We start from the raw sequence: 20,000 nt of genomic DNA, 5'->3' as shown, positions 1-20,000 counted from the left end.
GTATGCTAATCCTTCAGCAAACTTGGCTCTGTGTAATAGTGTTAGACGTGCTAACAACGACACATTATAAACACCCTCTGTCTCTTCCTCTGATAACTAGTTCAGCATCTGTTCATGTCAAGAGACAGTTGTCTGTGTCTCGACGTATAAACACAAACATTGTTTGAGTTATGTGTTCTGAACACATACTTGTGTTTTCTGACGTGTGTATCAATGTCTTGTGAAGTTATCCCTATGTACGCTTGTCACATTTACTGCAAGGAATGACGTGGACTCCTGTTTTAGAATCAGCACTCTGTGTGTATGTGTGCTCACCTAATTGTGGTTGCAGGGGTCAATTCATAGCTACTGGCCCAGCCTCTTCACTGGTCGCTACTAGGTCCACTCTCTCCCTGCTCCATGAGCTTTATCATAGTTCTACTTAAAGCTAATGTGTGTGTGTGTGTGTGTGTGTGTGTGTGTGTGTGTGTGTGTGGAGGGGGAGCAGGCAACATACGTGACCGTGATGAGGCTTATCAGCCTCATCAACATTCCTCGGTCCTAATAAAAGGATAATCCAATTCTCAAGACAAAAAAAAAAAAAACCTTGAAAGATTTCACACTGCAGTGGAAAGTGTCAAACTTATCCGGGGAATCTACACGTAAGAGAAGGAATTCAACCTTCTGGACACGATACTCTACACAAAGTATAAAGGAAATTTGTATTGTCACAACTTTTCTGTGTTGAGCTTTATTAATACACAGAACATAAGAACACTAATATATGATAACAAGACAGCATACTATATGCAATATACAGCATACAATATACATTATGCAATCTACCAAAAATAAATAGATTAACCAAGGTGAGAGGAGTCGTGCAACTGTCCTGTAGGAAATAATGTAGTTATTATTTGAGGAGAGTTACAATAATGTGCAAAAAATTATAAAATAATAAAATATAAGAAAAATTTAAGATACTGTAAACCTTTCACACCTAATATGATATATATATATATATATATATATATATATATATATATATATATATATATATATATATATATATATATATATATATATATATATATATATATATGCAAGGAATTCGCAAGAGCAGGCGAAATATACACAAACACTGATCTCTGGCTAAAGGAGACTCGAACCTACGAACCTTGGAACAAGGTACGCAGTGCTTTACCAATCTACCCACACTGGACCAATACCTTGGAGTCCAGCTTGCGCTAGACTTTGATCCAAGGCAGCCAGCTTTCAGGGAGAAGGCTTACAGCTTTTCATCTCATCCACTGCATGCATCAGCCTTGTTAATATCCCCTGCATGCATCAGCAGTGTTAATATCTCTAGTAAGGTTGATGCATGCAGGGGATGAGATGAAAAGCTGTAAGCCTTCTCCCTGAAAGCTGGCTGCCTTGGATCAAAGTCTAGCGCAAGCTGGACTCCAAGGTATTAGTCCAGTGTGGGTAGATTGGTAAAGCACTGCGTACCTTGTTCCAAGGTTCGTAGGTTCGAGTCTCCTTCAGCCAGAGATCAGTGTTTATATATATATATATATATATATATATATATATATATATATATATATATATATATATATATATATATATTATTTTATTATCACACTGGCCGATTCCCACCAAGGCAGGATGGCCCGAAAAAGAAAAACTTTCACCATCATTCACTCCATCACTGTCTTGCCAGAAGGGTGCTTTACACTACAGTTTTTAAACTGCAACATTAACACCCCTCCTTCAGAGTGCAGGCACTGTACTTCCCATCTCCAGGACTCAAGTCCGGCCTGCCGGTTTCCCTGAACCCCTTCATAAATGTTACTTTGCTCACACTCCAACAGCACGTCAAGTATTAAAAACCATTTGTCTCCATTCACTCATATCAAACACGCTCACGCATGCCTGCTGGAAGTCTAAGCCCCTCGCACACAAAACCTCCTTTACCCCCTCCCTCCAACCTTTCCTAGGCCGACCCCTACCCCGCCTTCCTTCCACTACAGACTGATACACTCTTGAAGTCACTCTGTTTCGCTCCATTCTCTCTACATGTTCGAACCACCTCAACAATCCTTCCTCAGCCCTGTGGACAACAGTTTTGGTAATCCCGCACCTCCTCCTAACTTCCAAACTACGAATTCTCTGCATTATATTCACACCACACATTGCCCTCAGACATGACATCTCCACTGCCTCCAGCCTTCTCCTCGCTGCAACATTCATCACCCATGCTTCACACCCATATAAGAGCGTTGGTAAAACTATACTCTCATGCATTCCCCTCTTTGCCTCCAAGGACAAAGTTCTTTGTCTCCACAAACTCCTAAGTGCACCGCTCACCCTTTTCCCCTCATCAATTCTATGATTCACCTCATCATTCATAGACCCATCCGCTGACACGTCCACTCCCAAATATCTGAATACATTCACCTCCTCCATACTCTCCCTCCAATCTGATATCCAATCTTTCATCACCTAATCTTTTTGTTATCCTCATAACCTTACTCTTTCCTGTATTCACTTTTAATTTTCTTCTTTTGCACACCCTACCAAATTCATCCACCAATCTCTGCAACTTCTCTTCAGAATCTCCCTAGAGCACAGTGTCATCAGCAAAGAGCAACTGTAACAACTCCCACTTTATGTGTGATTCTTTATCTTTTAACTCCACGCCTCTTGCCAAGACCCTCGCATTTACTTCTCTTACAACCCCATCTATAAATATATTAAACAACCACGGTGACATCACACATCCTTGTCTAAGGCCTACTTTTACTGGGAAATAATTTCCCTCTTTCCTACATACTCTAACTTGAGCCTCACTATCCTCGTAAAAACTCTTCACTGCTTTCAGTAACCTACCTCCTACACCATACACATGCAACATCTGCCACATTGCCCCCCTATCCACCCTGTCATACGCCTTTTCCAAATCCATAAATGCCACAAAGACCTCTTTAGCCTTATCTAAATACTGTTCACTTATATGTTTCACTGTAAACACCTGGTCCACACACCCCCTACCTTTCCTAAAGCCTCCTTGTTCATCTGCTATCCTATTCTCCGTCTTACTCTTAATTGTTTCAATAATAACTCTACCATACACTTTACCAGGTATACTCAACAGACTTACCCCCCTATAATTTTTGCACTCTCTTTTGTCCCCTTTGCCTTTATACAAAGGAACTATGCATGCTCTCTGCCAATCCCTAGGTACCTTACCCTCTTCCATGCATTTATTAAATAATTGCACCAACCACTCCAAAACTATATCCCCACCTGCTTTTAACATTTCTATCTTTATCCCATCAATCCCGGCTGCCTTACCCCCTTTCATTTTACCTACTGCCTCACGAACTTCCCCCACACTCACAACTGGCTCTTCCTCACTCCTACAAGATGTTAGTCCTCCTTGCCCTATACACGAAATCACAGCTTCCCTATCTTCATCAACATTTAACAATTCCTCAAAATATTCCCTCCATCTTCCCAATACCTCTAACTCTCCACTTAATAACTCTCCTCTCCTATTTTTAACTGACAAATCCATTTGTTCTCTAGGCTTCCTTAACTTGTTAATCTCACTCCAAAACTTTTTCTTATTTTCAACAAAATTTGTTGATAACATCTCACCCACTCTCTCATTTGCTCTCTTTTTACATTGCTTCACCACTCTCTTAACCTCTCTCTTTTTCTCCATATACTCTTCCCTCCTTGCATCACTTCTACTTTGTAAAAACTTCTCATATGCTAACTTTTTCTCCCTTACTACTCTCTTTACATCATCATTCCACCAATCGCTCCTCTTCCCTCCCGCACCCACTTTCCTGTAACCACAAACTTCTGCTGAACACTCTAACACTACATTTTTAAACCTACCCCATACCTCTTCGACCCCATTGCCTATGCTCTCATCCTCTATCCTCCAATAGCTGTTTATATCTTACCCTAACTGCCTCCTCTTTTAGTTTATAAACCTTCACCTCTCTCTTCCCTGATGCTTCTATTCTCCTTGTATCCCATCTACCTTTTACTCTCAGTGTAGCTACAACTAGAAAGTGATCTGATATATCTGTGGCCCCTCTATAAACATGTACATCCTGAAGTCTACTCAACAGTCTTTTATCTACCAATACATAATCCAACTAACTACTGTCATTTCGCCCTACATCATATCTTGTATACTTATTTATCCTCTTTTTCTTAAAATATGTATTACCTATAACTAAACCCCTTTCTATACAAAATTCAATCAAAGGGCTCCCATTATCATTTACACCTGGCACCCCAAACTTACCTACCACACCCTACTTTAGCATTCAGGTCCCCTACCACAATTACTCTCTCACTTGGTTCAAAGGCTCCTATACATTCACTTAACATCTCCCAAAATCTCTCTCTCTCTCCTCTGCATTTCCCTCTTCTCCAGGTGCATACACGCTTCTTATGACCCACTTTTCGCATCCAACCTTTACTTTAATCCACATAATTCTTGAATTTACACGTTCATATTCTCTTTTCTCCTTCCATAACTGATCCTTCAACATTACTGCTACCCCTTCCTTTGGTCTAACTCTCTCAGATACTCCAGATTTAATCCCATTTATTTCCCCCCACCGAAACTCCCCTACCCCCTTCAGCTTTGTTTCGCTTAGGGCCAGGACATCCAACTTCTTTTCATTCATAACATCAGCAATCATCTGTTTCTTGTCATCCGCACTACATCCACGCACATTCAAGCATCCCAGTTTTATAAAGTTTTTCTTCTTCTCTTTTTTAGTAAATGTCTACAGGAGAAGGGGTTACTAGCCCATTGCTCCCGGCATTTTAGTCGCCTCGTACGACACGCATGGCTTACGGAGGAAAGATTCTTTTCCACCTCCCCGTGGACAATAGAAGAAATAAAGAAGAACAAGAGCTATTTAGAAAAAGGAGAAAAATCTAGATGTATGTATATATATATATGCATGTGCGTGTCTGTGAAGTGTGACCAAAGTGTAAGTAGGAGTAGCAAGATATCCCTGTTATCTAGCGTGTTTATGAGACAGAAAAAGAAACCAGCAATCCTACTATGATGCAAAACAGTTAGAGGTTTCTGTTTCACAGTCATCTATATATATATAACCGTATTTATTTTTATTTTGTTGTTGTTACTAAGTGGATATAATGTCTCAGGTGATGGACAAGGTGAACAGGGCTCTGGCCAAGCAGGTGAGCAGGTTCCAGGGAACAGAGTTTATGCAGCAGGCGCTCTTCAGTCTTCTGGGGCCACAGTTCACCGCTCAGTATTTCCCCTATACCAAGTACAATGTCCAGAAACTGGTAGGTGACTTCTACTTTTTGGGAGGGTGATGCACAAATACTGGAAGGCGATGCACAAGTACTGGGAAGTGATGCACAAATACTGGGAGGCGGATGCACAAATATTAGGAGGTGTAGGATACTTTACACTCCAGTCCGTGGCTCAAGGACGTAAAGTAGTGTTGGTGCGTGGGACATGTTGGAGTCCTGATTATTTAACATGCAGAGGTGGAGGTAACTTGTATGGCGGCGGTTACACATTTTGTGGATTTGTTCTCACATTTGTCTTCAAACATATGATAAAGTGATGAATCTGCAATAGTTTATGCCTCCAGGGAGGGAGTACATTACAACCTGGGGCTGCCAGCTAGTACATCGAGAAAAGTAACAAAAAAAATTCAAGTGAACTTCAGTGACTTGAGGCGGAGGTAGACTGACACTAGTCATGCCATCTATCCTCATTCTATCACGCAGGAGCAGCCACATGTCTATGGTGACTCCATCAAACTCATCAGACCCCTGGATATTACTACTGCCACCTTCAGCTGGGCTACAGGCTCCTCTGAGTCTGTACCACCAGTTGTTGTAGACTTAATTAAACGTAAACTTTGTCGAAGAAACTGTTGTTACAGCCTTCATCTTCATGTGTTGAAGTGTGAAAAACAGTGAATTTAAACAACTCACTCACATATGACAATTGCTCAAGATATATCAGAGCATTTTATCCACCGGGGAATAACTGATCAAAAATAGCCTGACTTTGCCTAATATAAATAGCTCATAACAATTATAACTTGCCTAAATGCAACCATAACCGATAAATATTGGGTTATATAAATAACTACACTGAGCCTATATTGCAATGCTTTTGTGACTGAATTCATGACAATAAGCAACTCACAAGTTTATAAATTTGTATATAACTGGTTACCACTGTAACTTTCATAACTCTTACAATGGTAAGGGATCAGTCCCTGGACCCAGTATGTACCTCGGTAATCTTTTGACTACCGCCCATTGGGTGACCAGGTGCTACATAATTTACCTATCAAACTAAAGGTAACTAATTTTTCTATGCATCTTGAGACGTGTTATCTTAATTACATTACGTAGGCTCTGGAATTAGCTTGTTTTCACGTGAGTTTTAGTCGCTGAGACTGGAGAGACATTGCAGATATGCTAGTAATTTTTTTCAGTGTGGTTGACCATATGGGCAGATTTAAAGAATAGCGGTCATTTTAACCTGTTTTGAAAAAAATAATAGTGTTATAATGCTTGTATTTGTGTGGGAAATTTACACTAATTTATACACTTAGGACGTCATTTATTTGAAGCGATCAAGGTCCCAGGACAGAAACATCTTCAGTAAAGGTGTCCTAAGTGTATGTAAGCGTGTGGTTATCGCCTCAAGGTGTGTGCGTGTATAACTTTCTCACTAGTGTATGCGTGTGTTATATGATTCAACGTGACTGTTGTCGTGCAGAATGCTCAGTGACCTTTTGGTCTGCAACTTCCCAGCATTCTCTTCTGACTACTAGAAGCTGCCGCCAAGGTCCTCATCATTGTTAGGGTGTCTTGCAGGGTCATTGTTAGTGCGTTGCAGAATCATTGTTAGCGTTGCTGGACAGTCATTGTTACTGTGTTGCTGGACCCGATCATTGTTAGTGTGTTGCAGGAACTGATCAATATTACTGTGTTGCAGGACTCGTTGTCGGTTGCGCAGAAGAAGAAGTACCTGTCGGAGGCTCGTGAGTTCCTGAACCAGTCACTGACTCGTGCCATCACTGTAAGTACTGATACTCCCCCGGTCCTTATTCACACTTCTCTGTTCATACCAGGTCCGTACTGACATTCTCCGGTCCATCCTTGATCCACGCTGACACTCTCCGGTCCATCCCTGGCCCGTACTGATACCCCTCCGCTCCACACTTAGCCCGTACTGACACCCCCAGGTCCACTCCTGGCCCTCCCCAAGCACTGACCCATACGGAATTAGAACTTCCTCGTGAACTTAATAAAACAAAACTGTTCATGTGTGCGTAAGACAAGTAAACCACAAACCCAGAACACAATGCAAAGATAAGATGGCCAGCATGTGTGCAGTAGCTGCATTATGTTGGAGAGGAAGCCGCAACAATGTTTACTTTATTCCATATTGCAATACAATTTACGAAATAATGTGAAGTAAAGATTAAGGGTTTAAATTTTACGACCATTGCAATGATAGATATTGTATGTAATAATTTTATTACAACGATGAGAGTAGATAGTGTATTTACATTATCTATCTGCAAGAAGGCCGAGATGTTGATAATATAACTGTGAAAACTCTACTGACACAGCTATATTATTGCGTCATTGTGTCACTGTGTAGAGCTTTTGACAAAAACTCGACACAGAACGTAACGTAGGCTCAATAATTCCTTGTAGTTGGATTTATCTTTCGGTTCATAAGATTTAAAGCTCAATGAGAGTTCAGAACATTGTATTCGGTGAGTTGAATAGAGAGTTCAGAACAGTGTAAATAATTAAACAATTCTGATTACTTTCTATAATGTTAGGAATGATATACAACACTGATGGTATACAGGGTTGTGGGTACCCTGAGGACGTGGGTACCTACAAGAACAACGATGAACTGGGCGTCTTCCTTCAGGAAGTTCGTACCTCCTTCAGCGAGGCTCTCAGGAGACACACTGCTGTGGTAATCTTCAACGAGGTGAGTGTCACATAAAAAAGCCCTGGTCTTCTTGAAGATGAGAAAGAACCTAGTCATGTTTTAAATAGAAATGGCAATGATCATCTCCCAGGAAATGAGAGGGATTTTCCTTAAATCAGAGACAAGACTAATCCTGTTCTAGAAGAGAGAACTCGAAGCAAATAATACAATGAACTTGGCTTATTTTTCCAGGAGGCTGAGAAGATACGGCAGAAACAAGGAACGAAGAAAGGTTACTACTACAGTGATGATGATGACAACGAAGATGATGCCGAGCTGGAGAAAGTGAAGAAGAAAGCACTGAAGACTGAGGCAGGGATTAAGGCTTCAGATGTGGCCGGGAAGTCCTTCCTTGCTCTTGTCAACTACGACTCCGCCAAGAAGGCTGGTTTTGTGAAGAGGTGCGTGTGTGTGTGTGTGTGTGTGTGTGTGGGAAAGTTGTACACACATACACACTCACACATAAATCAGGCTGTGTCTATAGACAAGTGCCTTTGACAGCTAGTAATTAATGCCTTTTGGAGACAGATGTAGAGTTATAAGACCTCTTGCCTGTGTTGATGTACATAAGGCTGGGGTTGCGTGATAGGGAGATACCTCTCTCTCTGATCATTGATGTACATATAATTAGGTTATATAACAGTATACCTCTCTCGGATCATTGATATACAAGGACAGGTTATGTGATAGAGGGATACCTCCGGATCAGTGATGTACAGGGACTAAGATTATAAGACAAAGGGATACCTCTCTGGAATCACTGATATACCGGGACTAGGTTATGTATCTGAGGGATACCTCACTGGGATGACGCGGCGACAGACACTCTTGTAGCTGGAGCGTTGATCCTTTTAAGGGACGGAGGAATACCTTGATGCTCGTGCAGGGCTGCTGATCCAAGGAAAGTGGAGTTGCCCTCCTGGATCATGCCTGACACGCAAGAAGGGAGCCTGTCTGTAAAGTAGCTGGGATTGTCTAAATATACTACACAGTACACAGTAACACTACTGACATAATAAAATAATAATAATAATAATAATAATGAAGTAATAAAAATAACAAAAATAAAATAATAATATAAAGCGTTGGTGTCACCTCGCTCGTCACAGACTTAAACTACAATTAAAACCTACACAAATTGGTTGAGCCACTTACTCTTTCTTCTTTATCTCTCTCTTCCTCTTTATCCACAACCTTTTCTCCAGTGTTGTTATCCCACTCCTTCCTCTCCCCATGCTTGGTGTCCGTCTTCCAGCCTCAACAATCTCCACTGATGCTGTATGTGTTTGAGGTTGAGTTGCCTATTTGTGTCCCTGAAGGGAGGTTCCTTGACGGTGAGGGACTCTTGACCGAAAGAACTGAACCTATGCTTCCCAAATCAAGGAACTGGTGAGATTTGAACCCATGACAAATGAATCTTAAAATTCAGTTGCAGGTGCGTTAACCACTCAGCCATGAGTTCAAAACTCGCAGGCCATTGCGTAAACCACTCCGCTATGGATTCGGGCACCACCCATTTCGTGATTTATTTGCAATAATATTATAACGATTTCGTGAGTCCCGGCTTCCCATTCCCCCAGGAACTGCATGACTCCTGCGTGGTTAGCAACCCTTCCCCCCATCAATGTAATAATAATACCTGTATTTGTGGTAACACTGTCACGGTGCTGCTTGCAGACTGCGGGAGCGACACTTGTCACTCACAGCAAGCTTGCGTCAGTTCTTCTGGTGGGAGCATTTGATGGAGCGAGAGGGAAGCCAGCTGAGGGTGAACCCGGATCAGGACGCTAAAGTAGTGGCCAAGGAGAGGTTTGAGGCCACGCTGGCCAAAGAGATGACCAACCAGAATGTGGAGAGGGCCGTCCGCAGCAACAGCTGGAAAGAAATCGACAAGGGTGTCATGGAGGTGATATTTGATACCTGTCACTTTCTGCTAGCATTTCTGATGAGCTATTAACAGTGGTGACATTAATGTTTCTCCTGATACCTGTCACTTCCTTCTAGATTAGACACTTCCCGTGTGCTACTAGTGAATAGTTACTGATGTCATGTTGTACTTCCTGTACTCATGTGTGTTTTAGTGCTGTATTATAGAAAACATTGCACGACCACCTTCATTAAGAACGACCCTCCATAACACCAATATCACTTGCTTCTTACCTTGTCCCTTTCCAGAATCTAAATAAGTAGTCTCATTTAATTTTTTGTACAAGAGTCCATCTATATTGCACACTTTCCTCCTTAATATACATATGTAAAGTATTTTCCGTCAGGTATTATGTCCAAGGACTGCAAATGTCAGCAGGTTTATTGTATAGGTAAGCAAGAACTTAGTAGTTAATGCATGTGGTTCACAATATAAAGGTTTTGGGTTTGATTGCAGGGCAAGGCCAAGACGTATAAGCAAGTCTCCTTACACCTGCTGCCATTATTCACCTGACAGTAAATATGTACGTAGGTGTTAGGCAAGCCTCTATATATTGTGTGAAACAGAACATAGTGCAGATAGTACACTTACATACCTTATGCAACAACAGCCTTGTTCCTCGTCCCAGCCACCCTGCAAGGAAGATAGGTGCCTTTATGCTGGCACAGGGATTTTGACCAAAGAAATTAGAAATATCCTGCTACTACTATGATCAACCCTGTTTACCACCCATCCTCCAGTCTCTGTTTAACCCCCTCTGCGGGCTAACATTTTACCGTGCGTGTAATAATTATGTGGTTGGTGGCAGGTATATGACAGCACGTCCCCGTTACGAAGTATCAACGATGAACAACACATGATACACTCTGCACGGGCCCTCAACCTCCACACCATCATCTCAAAGAGCTTCTCTAAAATCAACGTCTATTGGCTCCTGCCCCTCCAGCTGGTCTTCACGAAGAAGCCAGACGAGAATGATGGTTAGTATTCACAACAGAAGCATAACGAGTTAGACATTAAAAAATTACCGTTAGAAACAGGTGAAAATTAGGCAAGCATATAAGGATGAAAGCTTGAACGAATACAAGGTATAACAATATTCTCACAGTATAAAAGTTATAATATCATGGCTGAAACAGTTAACAACTCATAACACTGTTGCTGGAACAATTCACAACCCACAGCACTGTGGCTGGAACAATTCACAGCTAACCCACAATGTCGCTGGAACAATTCACACCTAATCCACAACACTGTCGCTGGAACAATTCACAACTAGCCCACAACACTGTGGCTGGAGCAAATCACAACTAACACAACATTGTGGCTGGAACAATTGACAACTAACCCACAACACTGTGGCTGGAACAGTTGACAACTAACCCACGACACTGTGGCTGGAACAGTTGACAACTAACCCACGACACTGTGGCTGGAACAGTTGACAACTAACCCACGACACTGTGACTGGAACAATTCACAACTAACCCACAACACTGTGGCTGGAACAATTCACAACTAACCCACAACACTGTGGCTGGAACAATTCACAACTAACCCACAACACTGTGGCTGGAACAATTCACAACTAACAACACTGTGGCTGGAACAATTCACAACTAACCCACAACGCTGTGGCTGGAACAATTCACAGCTAACCCAAAACACTGTGGCTGGAGCAATTCAGAACTAACCCACAACACTGTGGCTGGAACAATTCACAACTAACCCACAACACTGTCTCTGGAACAATTCACAGCTAACCCAAAACACTGTCGCTGGAACAATTCACAACTGACCCATAACACTGTGGCTGGAACAATTCATAACTAACCCACAATGTAGCTGGAACAATTCACAACTAGCCCACAGCACTGTGGCTGGAACAATTCACAACCCACAACACTGTGGCTGGAACAATTCACAACTAACCAACAACACTGTGGCTGGAACAATTCACAACTAACCCACAACACTGTGGCTGGAACAATTCACAACTAACCCACAACACTGTGGCTGGAACAATTCATAACTAACCCACAGCACTGTCGCTGAAACAATTCACAAGTAACCCACAACACTGTGGCTGGAACAATTCACAACTAACACACAACACTGTGACTGGAACAATTCACAACTAACACACAACACTGTGGCTGGAACAATTCACAACTAACCCACAATACTGTCGCTGGAACAATTCACAACTGACCCACAACACTGTGGCTGGAACAATTCACAACTAACAACACTGTGGCTGGAACAATTCACAACTAACCCACAACACTGTCGCTGGAACAATTGACAACTAACCCACAACACTGTGGCTGGAACAATTCACAACTAACCCACAACACTGTGGCTGGAACAATTCACAACTAACCCACAACACTGTGGCTGGAACAATTCACAACTAACACACAACACTGTGACTGGAACAATTCACAACTAACACACAACACTGTCGCTGGAACAATTGACAACTAACCCACAACACTGTGGCTGGAACAATTCACAACTAACAACACTGTGGCTGGAACAATTCACAACTAACAACACTGTGGCTGGAACAATTCACAACTAACCACTTTATCATGGATGGAACAATTAAAAACTAACCCACAAATAAATAAATTACTTGTATGCATTATACAATGCACTGTAGAGGTGAGGCTGAGGCAGCTGAATTATGAACCACGATTATTTTCAATCCTTTTGCGGATTAGTCAGGAAATTTAAAGTTAAGTCATCAAACGTCCCGTTGAAGGGTCGAGAAATCCTAGGCTAAGTTATCAAACATCGTCCAATTTTGATTTCCATCTTTAGCGATAGTTGTGAAAAAGCACAAGTTAGAGTAGCGAGGCTCTTGATCCAAGGAATTGAAGTTTCTTTTTCCTTGGAGCGAACTTGCCAGTCTCCAGGTACTGCTCCAACTAGTATATGAATCCTACGGATAACAGCACACTGTGGATGTTTCCACTCATAGAGCACACCTCTGATGTACTGCAAAACACCTGTAATGCGAAGCAACACCTGTAATAGAAAACACATTTAATACAAAATAACACCTGTAATACAAACTAACATATGTGATACAAAATAACATCTGTAATTGTAAACAACTGTCAGATTCGCACATGGTGGAGCTTGCACTGCTGCTGCAGTTAGTGCTGGAACACTGTCAGCCACCACAGCAGGTGGTGTTTGAGATCGCTGAGACAGCAACCAGGGTGGTGAAGAAGAACGACCCTCAGTACTACGACCACCTCACCCGCGCTCTTAGCACCCAGGTCTCCCGCATCAAGCTCAAGGTCAGTCTCCCACGACCTCACTGCCCTTAAAGGTCAGTGCCCTTAGTAGAAATTGCCCTTGAAGGTCAGTGCCCTTAGTAGAAATTGCCCTTGAAGGTCAGTGCCCTTAAAGGTCGGTGCTCTGAAAAGTCAGTACCCTTAAAGGTCAGTGCCCACTGTTTTAAAGGCCTTTAAAATAGTGGTTCATAACCTTTTTAAGCGCCTGTAACCCTTCATTTGTCTTAATTTTTTATACCCCTGTCAAAAATAACTTGAAAAAAATAACAAATTTCTTCTGGATTTTTTTTGTTTTGCAACAAAAATAAAATACAAAGGTGACATAGCTCAATGAGACAGTTATGAATAAATATTTAATACATTCAATTATAAGCAGAATACATCCGAGTAAGAAATGTACCAGGCACTATGCAAGCAGTGAAGCTGAACAAGTACACTACAAGTACGCTACAAGTACACTACAAGTATACTACAAGTACACTACAAGTATACTACAAGTATAGATGACGGTGTACTAAGTGTTCAAAAGAAAATTGGATACAACACTAGCTTAAACAAAGTAGTAAAGATTCACGAAATCGTAATAACACGAAGTCGTAATAAGACGAAGTCGTAATAAGACGGGAGGGCTTCAGACCTCACCCGTTCCGTAGTTTGGCTAGTAAAATAAACATGATTTGTCATAGCAATAAATATTTTTATTTAGATTTATTTTTTAAGAGATAATATTTTAAATTGATCAGTGTGTCTCGTTACTCCAGCTTCGGTTTTTCGTAGTCCCTCAGGGAGACAGGCACCTCCCTTCCAGGGAGTACAAGGGGTGATCGACCAGGGAGACACCCCCTGGTCGATCACCACCTGTACCTCCTTCCAGGGGGTGATTGACCAAAGAGGCAGGTACCTCCCTTCCAGGGGGTACAAGGGGTGATCGACCAGGGAGACAGGTACCTCCCTTCCAGGGTGTACAGGGGGTGATCGACTCTTGATCAGAGTAATTAGAGCCATGGCTCCACTTCTTTGAGTTACATTTCGTTACCCCCTTATACATCAGGCGCTATACTACCCCGACGGGTCTAGGGCTTCCCATGACTAAAATTATTATAAATATGGAAAAGCAGTAATCCCATATGGCTCACACAACGCCAGTATACAGTAAACCCTCATATAAGGCAATATGACGTAGTGTGATTTCATGTCATCGTAAATGAAAAAAAATGTATTCAAAATTTTGTAGTCTACTAAAATACCTTTACAATATGCTCAGCAAATCTGAAAAATAAGATATAGCTAAATATGGGTTGCACTCTCCGTAGATTTTCATCACGTTTATTTCACTGCTGTGAGATGCTCAGCCTCTCACCCTCCTTACTGTTTTAAGATGCTCACCCTCCTTGCTGTTGTAAGATGCTCACCCTCCTTGCTGTTGTAAGAAGCTCAGCCTCTCACCCTCCTTGCTGTTGTAAGATGCTCACCCTCCTTACTGTTGTAAGATGCTCACCCTCCTTGCTGCTGTAAGATGCTCACCCTCCTTGCTGTTGTAAGATGCTCACCTTCTTTGCTGCTGTAAGATGATCACCCTCCTTGCTGTTGTAAGATGCTCACCCTCCTTACTGTTGTAAGATGCTCACCCTCCTTGCTGTTGTAAGATGCTCACCCTCCTTGCTGTTGTAAGATGCTCACCCTCCTTGCTGTTGTAAGATACTCACCCTCCTTGCTGTTGTAAGATGCTCACCCTCCTTACTGTTGTAAGATGCTCACCCTCCTTACTGTTGTAAGATGCTCACCCTCCTTACTGTTGTAAGATGCTCACCCTCCTTGCTGTTGTACGATGCTCACCCTCCTTGCTGTTGTAAGATGCTCACCCTCCTTGCTGTTGTAAGATGCTCACCCTCCTTACTGTTGTAAGATGCTCACCCTCCTTGCTGTTGTAAGATACTCACCCTCCTTGCTGTTGTAAGATGCTCACCCTCCTTGCTGTTGTAAGATGCTCACCCTCCTTACTGTTGTAAGATGCTCACCCTCCTTACTGTTGTAAGATGCTCACCCTCCTTACTGTTGTAAGATGCTCACCCTCCTTGCTGTTGTAAGATGCTCACCCTCCTTGCTGTTGTACGATGCTCACCCTCCTTACTGTTGTTACTAAGTTTATTTAGACACAGGTACACATAAGTACAGTTATCATACTTTGTGAAAATTATCTAGAATAACCCAAAAAAAACTCAAAGTGACTTATTTCCATGCGGTTCCTGAGTGTTATAGTTTACTGAAACGCTCAATACACGTGACTTATTCAGTGGAAGGAGTGGTGGAGACTGGATCTTCCAGGCATTAATGAGGAGAAGGACACACTATTCCTCCAGCTTCCTCTACCCAACCAGCGTTTTCCAAAATTTAAATTACTTAAAGAATAAAAGGCACAATACCGTGACTGGAACAATTCATAGATAACCCGCACATAGGAGAGTGAAGCTTATGACGACGTTTCGGTCCGACTTGGACCATTTACAGTCACCTTCGTGTGTTTGTTTGACTTGTATATAATCTAAATTGGACTGAAACGTTGTCATAAGCTTCTCTCTCCTATGTGCGGGTTATTTGTGAATATTATTAAGAGTAATAATAATAATAATAATAATAATAATAATAATAATAATAATAATAATAATAATAATAATAATATTATTATTATTATTATTATTGTTATTATTATTAATACTAGTATTACTACTGTACTACTAGTACTGTTACTGAACTACTACTTCTACTATTACTACTACTACTATACTACTACTGCTGCTCTGCTGCTGTGTTGCTGCTGCAGCTGCTGCTGCTGCTGCTGCTGCTGCTGCTGCTGCTGCTGCTGCTGCTGCTGCTGCTGCTGCTGCTGCTGCTAGCTGCTGCTGCTTGCTGCTGTGCTGCTGCTGCCTGCTGCTGCTGCTGCTGCTGCTGCTGCTGCTGCTGTGCTGCTGCTGCTGCTGCTGCTGCTGCTACGTTGCTGCTGCTGCTGCTGTTGCTGCTGTGCTGCTGCTGCTGCTGCTGCTGCTGCTGCTGCTGCTGCTGCTGCAACCAGCCACGCTGTTGCTGCTGTGCTGCTGCCGCCCAGGTGCTGCTGCTGCTGCTGCTGCTGCTGCTGCTGCTGCTGCTGCTGCTGCTGCTGCCTGCTGTGCTGCTGCTGCTGTGCTGCTGCTGTGCATGCTGTTGCTGCTGTTGCTGCTGCTGTGCTGCTGCTGCTGTGTTACTGCTGCTGCTGCTGTTGCTGCTGCTGCTGCTGCTGCCAGTGCTGCTGCTGCTGTGCTGCTGCTGCGCAATATTGCTGCTGTTGCTGCTGCCTGAGTGCTGCTGCTGCTGTGCTGCTGCTGCAGCTGCTGTTGCTGCTGTTGCTGCTGCTTGCCCGTGCTGCTGCTGCTGTGTTGCTGCTGCTGCAGCTGTTGCTGCCGTGCTGCTGCTGCCATGCTACTGCTGCTGCTGCTGTTGCTGCTGTGCTGCTGCTGATGCTGCTCTGCTGTGCTGCTGCTGCGCAAGCTGTTGCTGCTGTTGCTGCTGCTGTCTGTGCTGCTGCTGCTGCTGCTGCAACTGTTGCTGCTGTTGCTGCTGCTGCGCAGTGATCTGCTGCTGCTGCTGCGTGTTGCTGCTGCAACTGCTTGCTGCTGTTGCTGCTGCTGATGCTGCGTGCTGTGCTGCTGCTGCTAGCTGTCGCTGCTGCTGTTGCTGCTGCTGCTGTGCTGCTGTAACTGCTGCTGCAACTGTGCTGCGCTGCTGCTGCTGTGTGCTGCTGCTGCTGCTGTACTACTACTACTGTACTACTACTACTGCTGCTATTACTACTGTACTACTACTGCCAATACTACTACTACTGTACTACTACTACTGCTGCTATTACTACTGTACTACTACTGCCAATACTACTACTACTGTACTACTACTACTGCTGCTATTACTACTGTACTACTACTACTGTACTACTACTACTGCTGCTATTACTACTGTACTACTGCCAATACTACTACTACTGCTGCTATTACTACTGTACTACTACTGCCTATACTACTACTAGGACTTCCCGCCTGAGGTGCTGCAGGCGGGGATGAAGGCGTCAACAAAGTTGTACGAGGATCTGGAGGTTCGAGGAACCGACAACATGAAGCAGCAACACCTGGAACTCTTCACTACTCCTGCCATCTTCGTCAGGAAGTGGATCTCTCAGGTCAGTTACTACCTACTGATTTGTACTCTTATTTTGTGGATTTTTTTTTATTGTTATCTCGTGATATTTTTTTTTATATATAAAAATGATCGTTGTGGATTTTTTTGTTATGTGATTTTTTAATGCTTTGTGATTTTTTATTTTATTTTTTTTGTGGTTGATTACTTTTTTGTGTGTTTTTATTACTTGTGATTTTTATTGTTTTTGTGGTTCTTAGTATTTTGTTATTTTGTATTTTTTGTGATTTTTAGATTTTTGGCTATTTTTTATGTTTATTTATATTATTTTTACTTAATTTTATTATTTTGTAATTTTGTTACATAGTGATTTTTATTATGTTACGATTTTATATATTTATGTGATTATTAATATTTTGTGACGAATTATTATTATATTACATTATCATTATTAACGAGTGCTTCCTCCTGACTTGGCTATGGAAGCGCTGTAGGGGTTCGTGGGAGTGGTGAGTGTTACCGCCGTGCTCTGGCTCTGGGACCAACTCTTCCTCGATGGCTGGAAGAAGACCACACTCACCAACATGGCCCTGGCCATCCTGGCACTCATCAAGCCGTGGATGACCAAGGCTAACATGTATTCTGGTGCACGCAAGGTGAGTGCCACCACTGACGGCTCTCTGCTGACTGCTGGCTTCCTTTTTAACTACTGACTGCTGGCTTCTTTCTTAATAGCTGACATCTGAAGACTTTCTCCTTACCTGCTGACGTCTCACGTACCTGCTGACTTTCTGCTGTCTTCCTCATTCTATTATATTACTGACTTTCTTTTCCCTCTGATGTGTAATTTTCTTCATGCTGACAACACCCAGTATTAAGTATACAGGTACTCAGACACTCAGTGTTGGGTATACAGTCTCACTCAGTGTTGGGTATACAGTACTCACTCAGTGTTGGGTATACAGTACTCACTCAGTGTTGGGTATACAATACTCAAGTGTTGGGTACACAGTGCTCAAACACTCAGTGTTGGGTATACAATACTCAAGTGTTGGGTACACAGTGCTCAAACACTCAGTGTTGGGTATACAATACTCAAGTGTTGGGTACACAGTGCTCAAACACTCAGTGTTGGGTATACAATACTCAAACACTCAGTGTTGGGTATACAGACACCTAGTGTTCAGTATACCAGGGTTGACCTCATTATGACATCACACGACAAATCACAACCTTCATATTTGTAATAGTTATATGGGGTTTAGTTAAACATAATTAACCCAGTCTTAATTATAAGTGTAATGACACTCTGTTGCCCATAGAGTATTCACTCCGTCATAACTCATGAGTCATGATGACGGCTTTGAGGGGACCTGAGCTAGAGTTCTTCACGGCCACGCTGGCGGCAGATTCATCTGTAAAAACTTGAATTTGTGGTCACAGCGGTATCCCATACTAACCTCCCTATGATGTATAAATATACCTAGTTGAATGAATCTTATTGTAGCCAGCTGGCCCAGTGGCTTACACACTGGCCTGGAGTTTTACGACAGTCCCCCGTATTATACTAGGTGTCCTTTGGTTTATGCAATGCGTTCGTGTCTGATACATAAAGTATACCCATTATAGTGTGTAAAACGCAGGAATTCGTTGAAGATGTAGATACCATTCAATGTTCACTACAGTAGCAGTCAGATACAGTGTTTTCGGTATACTGGCATAATCATAATGATGCGATTATAAACAAGCCAGGGAACGGGTGGGATTTGAACCCATGGCGACTGGCCTGAGAGTTTTTGGACTCGTTTGCCAGGGGTTCTAACCCTACACGTCCCGCGGTGTGCTCAAGTTATTAGGTACCACCCTTGTAGGTTCTGCTGGACGAACCAGGCAAGCTGTACCTGAGTGACCTGAGGAAGGCCCTGGCTCACCTGGAATCAGGTGGCACCTACAAAGACATACCCAAGAACAAGAACTTCATTGGCACCAAGGTTGCCAACACTACAACGCAGGTACTTGTGCACCTAATTATACAAGATGAATTTGTGTTAGTTATATAATAATAATTAGGCGCATTAAGTGTATAAGAATAATTAGCTTCATTAATTATAAAAATAATTAGGCTTATTAATTATACAAAGATAATTAGGTGTATTATATAAGGATAATTAGGTATATTATATAAGGATAATTAAGTGCATTAATTATATAAGGATGATTAGGTGTGTTAATTATACGCCTGTGATTAAAGAGTATTCTCTCTTATACAGATAAGTGGTTGCTGCGTAATCTTATTTTCGCAGAGATTATTAAGAATGACTTTCATTTATACTCTTTTGATTAAGATGTTATGCCAGTTATAGAGGTATGATGAAGGTGTACTCTTAAGTATAGAGGTATGATGAAGGTGTACTCTTAAGTATAGAGGTATGATGAAGGTGTATTCTGAATTATACAGGTGTGGGTAAGGTGTACTATCAATTATAATTATATTTATGGTATTTGTCTTAATTATTCAGCCGGGTGATTAAGATTATCCCATTATAGAGGTAAGTGTATTCACCTATATGCGGTT

At 42.2% G+C, this 20,000-nt stretch overlaps 1 protein-coding gene across 2 annotated transcripts in view; it reads left to right on the top strand.

Moving 5' to 3' along the window:
• Nucleotides 1-20,000, top strand: part of LOC128700006 (uncharacterized) — an 82,382-nt gene that overhangs the window by 18,391 nt on the left and 43,991 nt on the right. For both annotated transcript variants that reach the window (XM_053792891.2, XM_053792892.2), the window contains 10 exons: nucleotides 5,185-5,331; nucleotides 7,013-7,096; nucleotides 7,901-8,029; nucleotides 8,222-8,430; nucleotides 9,707-9,935; nucleotides 10,765-10,936; nucleotides 13,086-13,267; nucleotides 17,319-17,468; nucleotides 17,920-18,081; nucleotides 19,297-19,437. In XM_053792891.2, coding sequence (XP_053648866.2) covers nucleotides 5,185-5,331; nucleotides 7,013-7,096; nucleotides 7,901-8,029; nucleotides 8,222-8,430; nucleotides 9,707-9,935; nucleotides 10,765-10,936; nucleotides 13,086-13,267; nucleotides 17,319-17,468; nucleotides 17,920-18,081; nucleotides 19,297-19,437 — 1,605 coding nt within the window. The remainder of the gene's footprint in view (nucleotides 1-5,184; nucleotides 5,332-7,012; nucleotides 7,097-7,900; nucleotides 8,030-8,221; nucleotides 8,431-9,706; nucleotides 9,936-10,764; nucleotides 10,937-13,085; nucleotides 13,268-17,318; nucleotides 17,469-17,919; nucleotides 18,082-19,296; nucleotides 19,438-20,000) is intronic.

Source organism: Cherax quadricarinatus, chromosome 64 (assembly GCF_038502225.1).
Source record: "Cherax quadricarinatus isolate ZL_2023a chromosome 64, ASM3850222v1, whole genome shotgun sequence".
NCBI classification, from domain to species: Eukaryota; Metazoa; Arthropoda; class Malacostraca; order Decapoda; family Parastacidae; genus Cherax; species Cherax quadricarinatus.
This window is presented reverse-complemented; position numbering and strand designations above follow the sequence as displayed.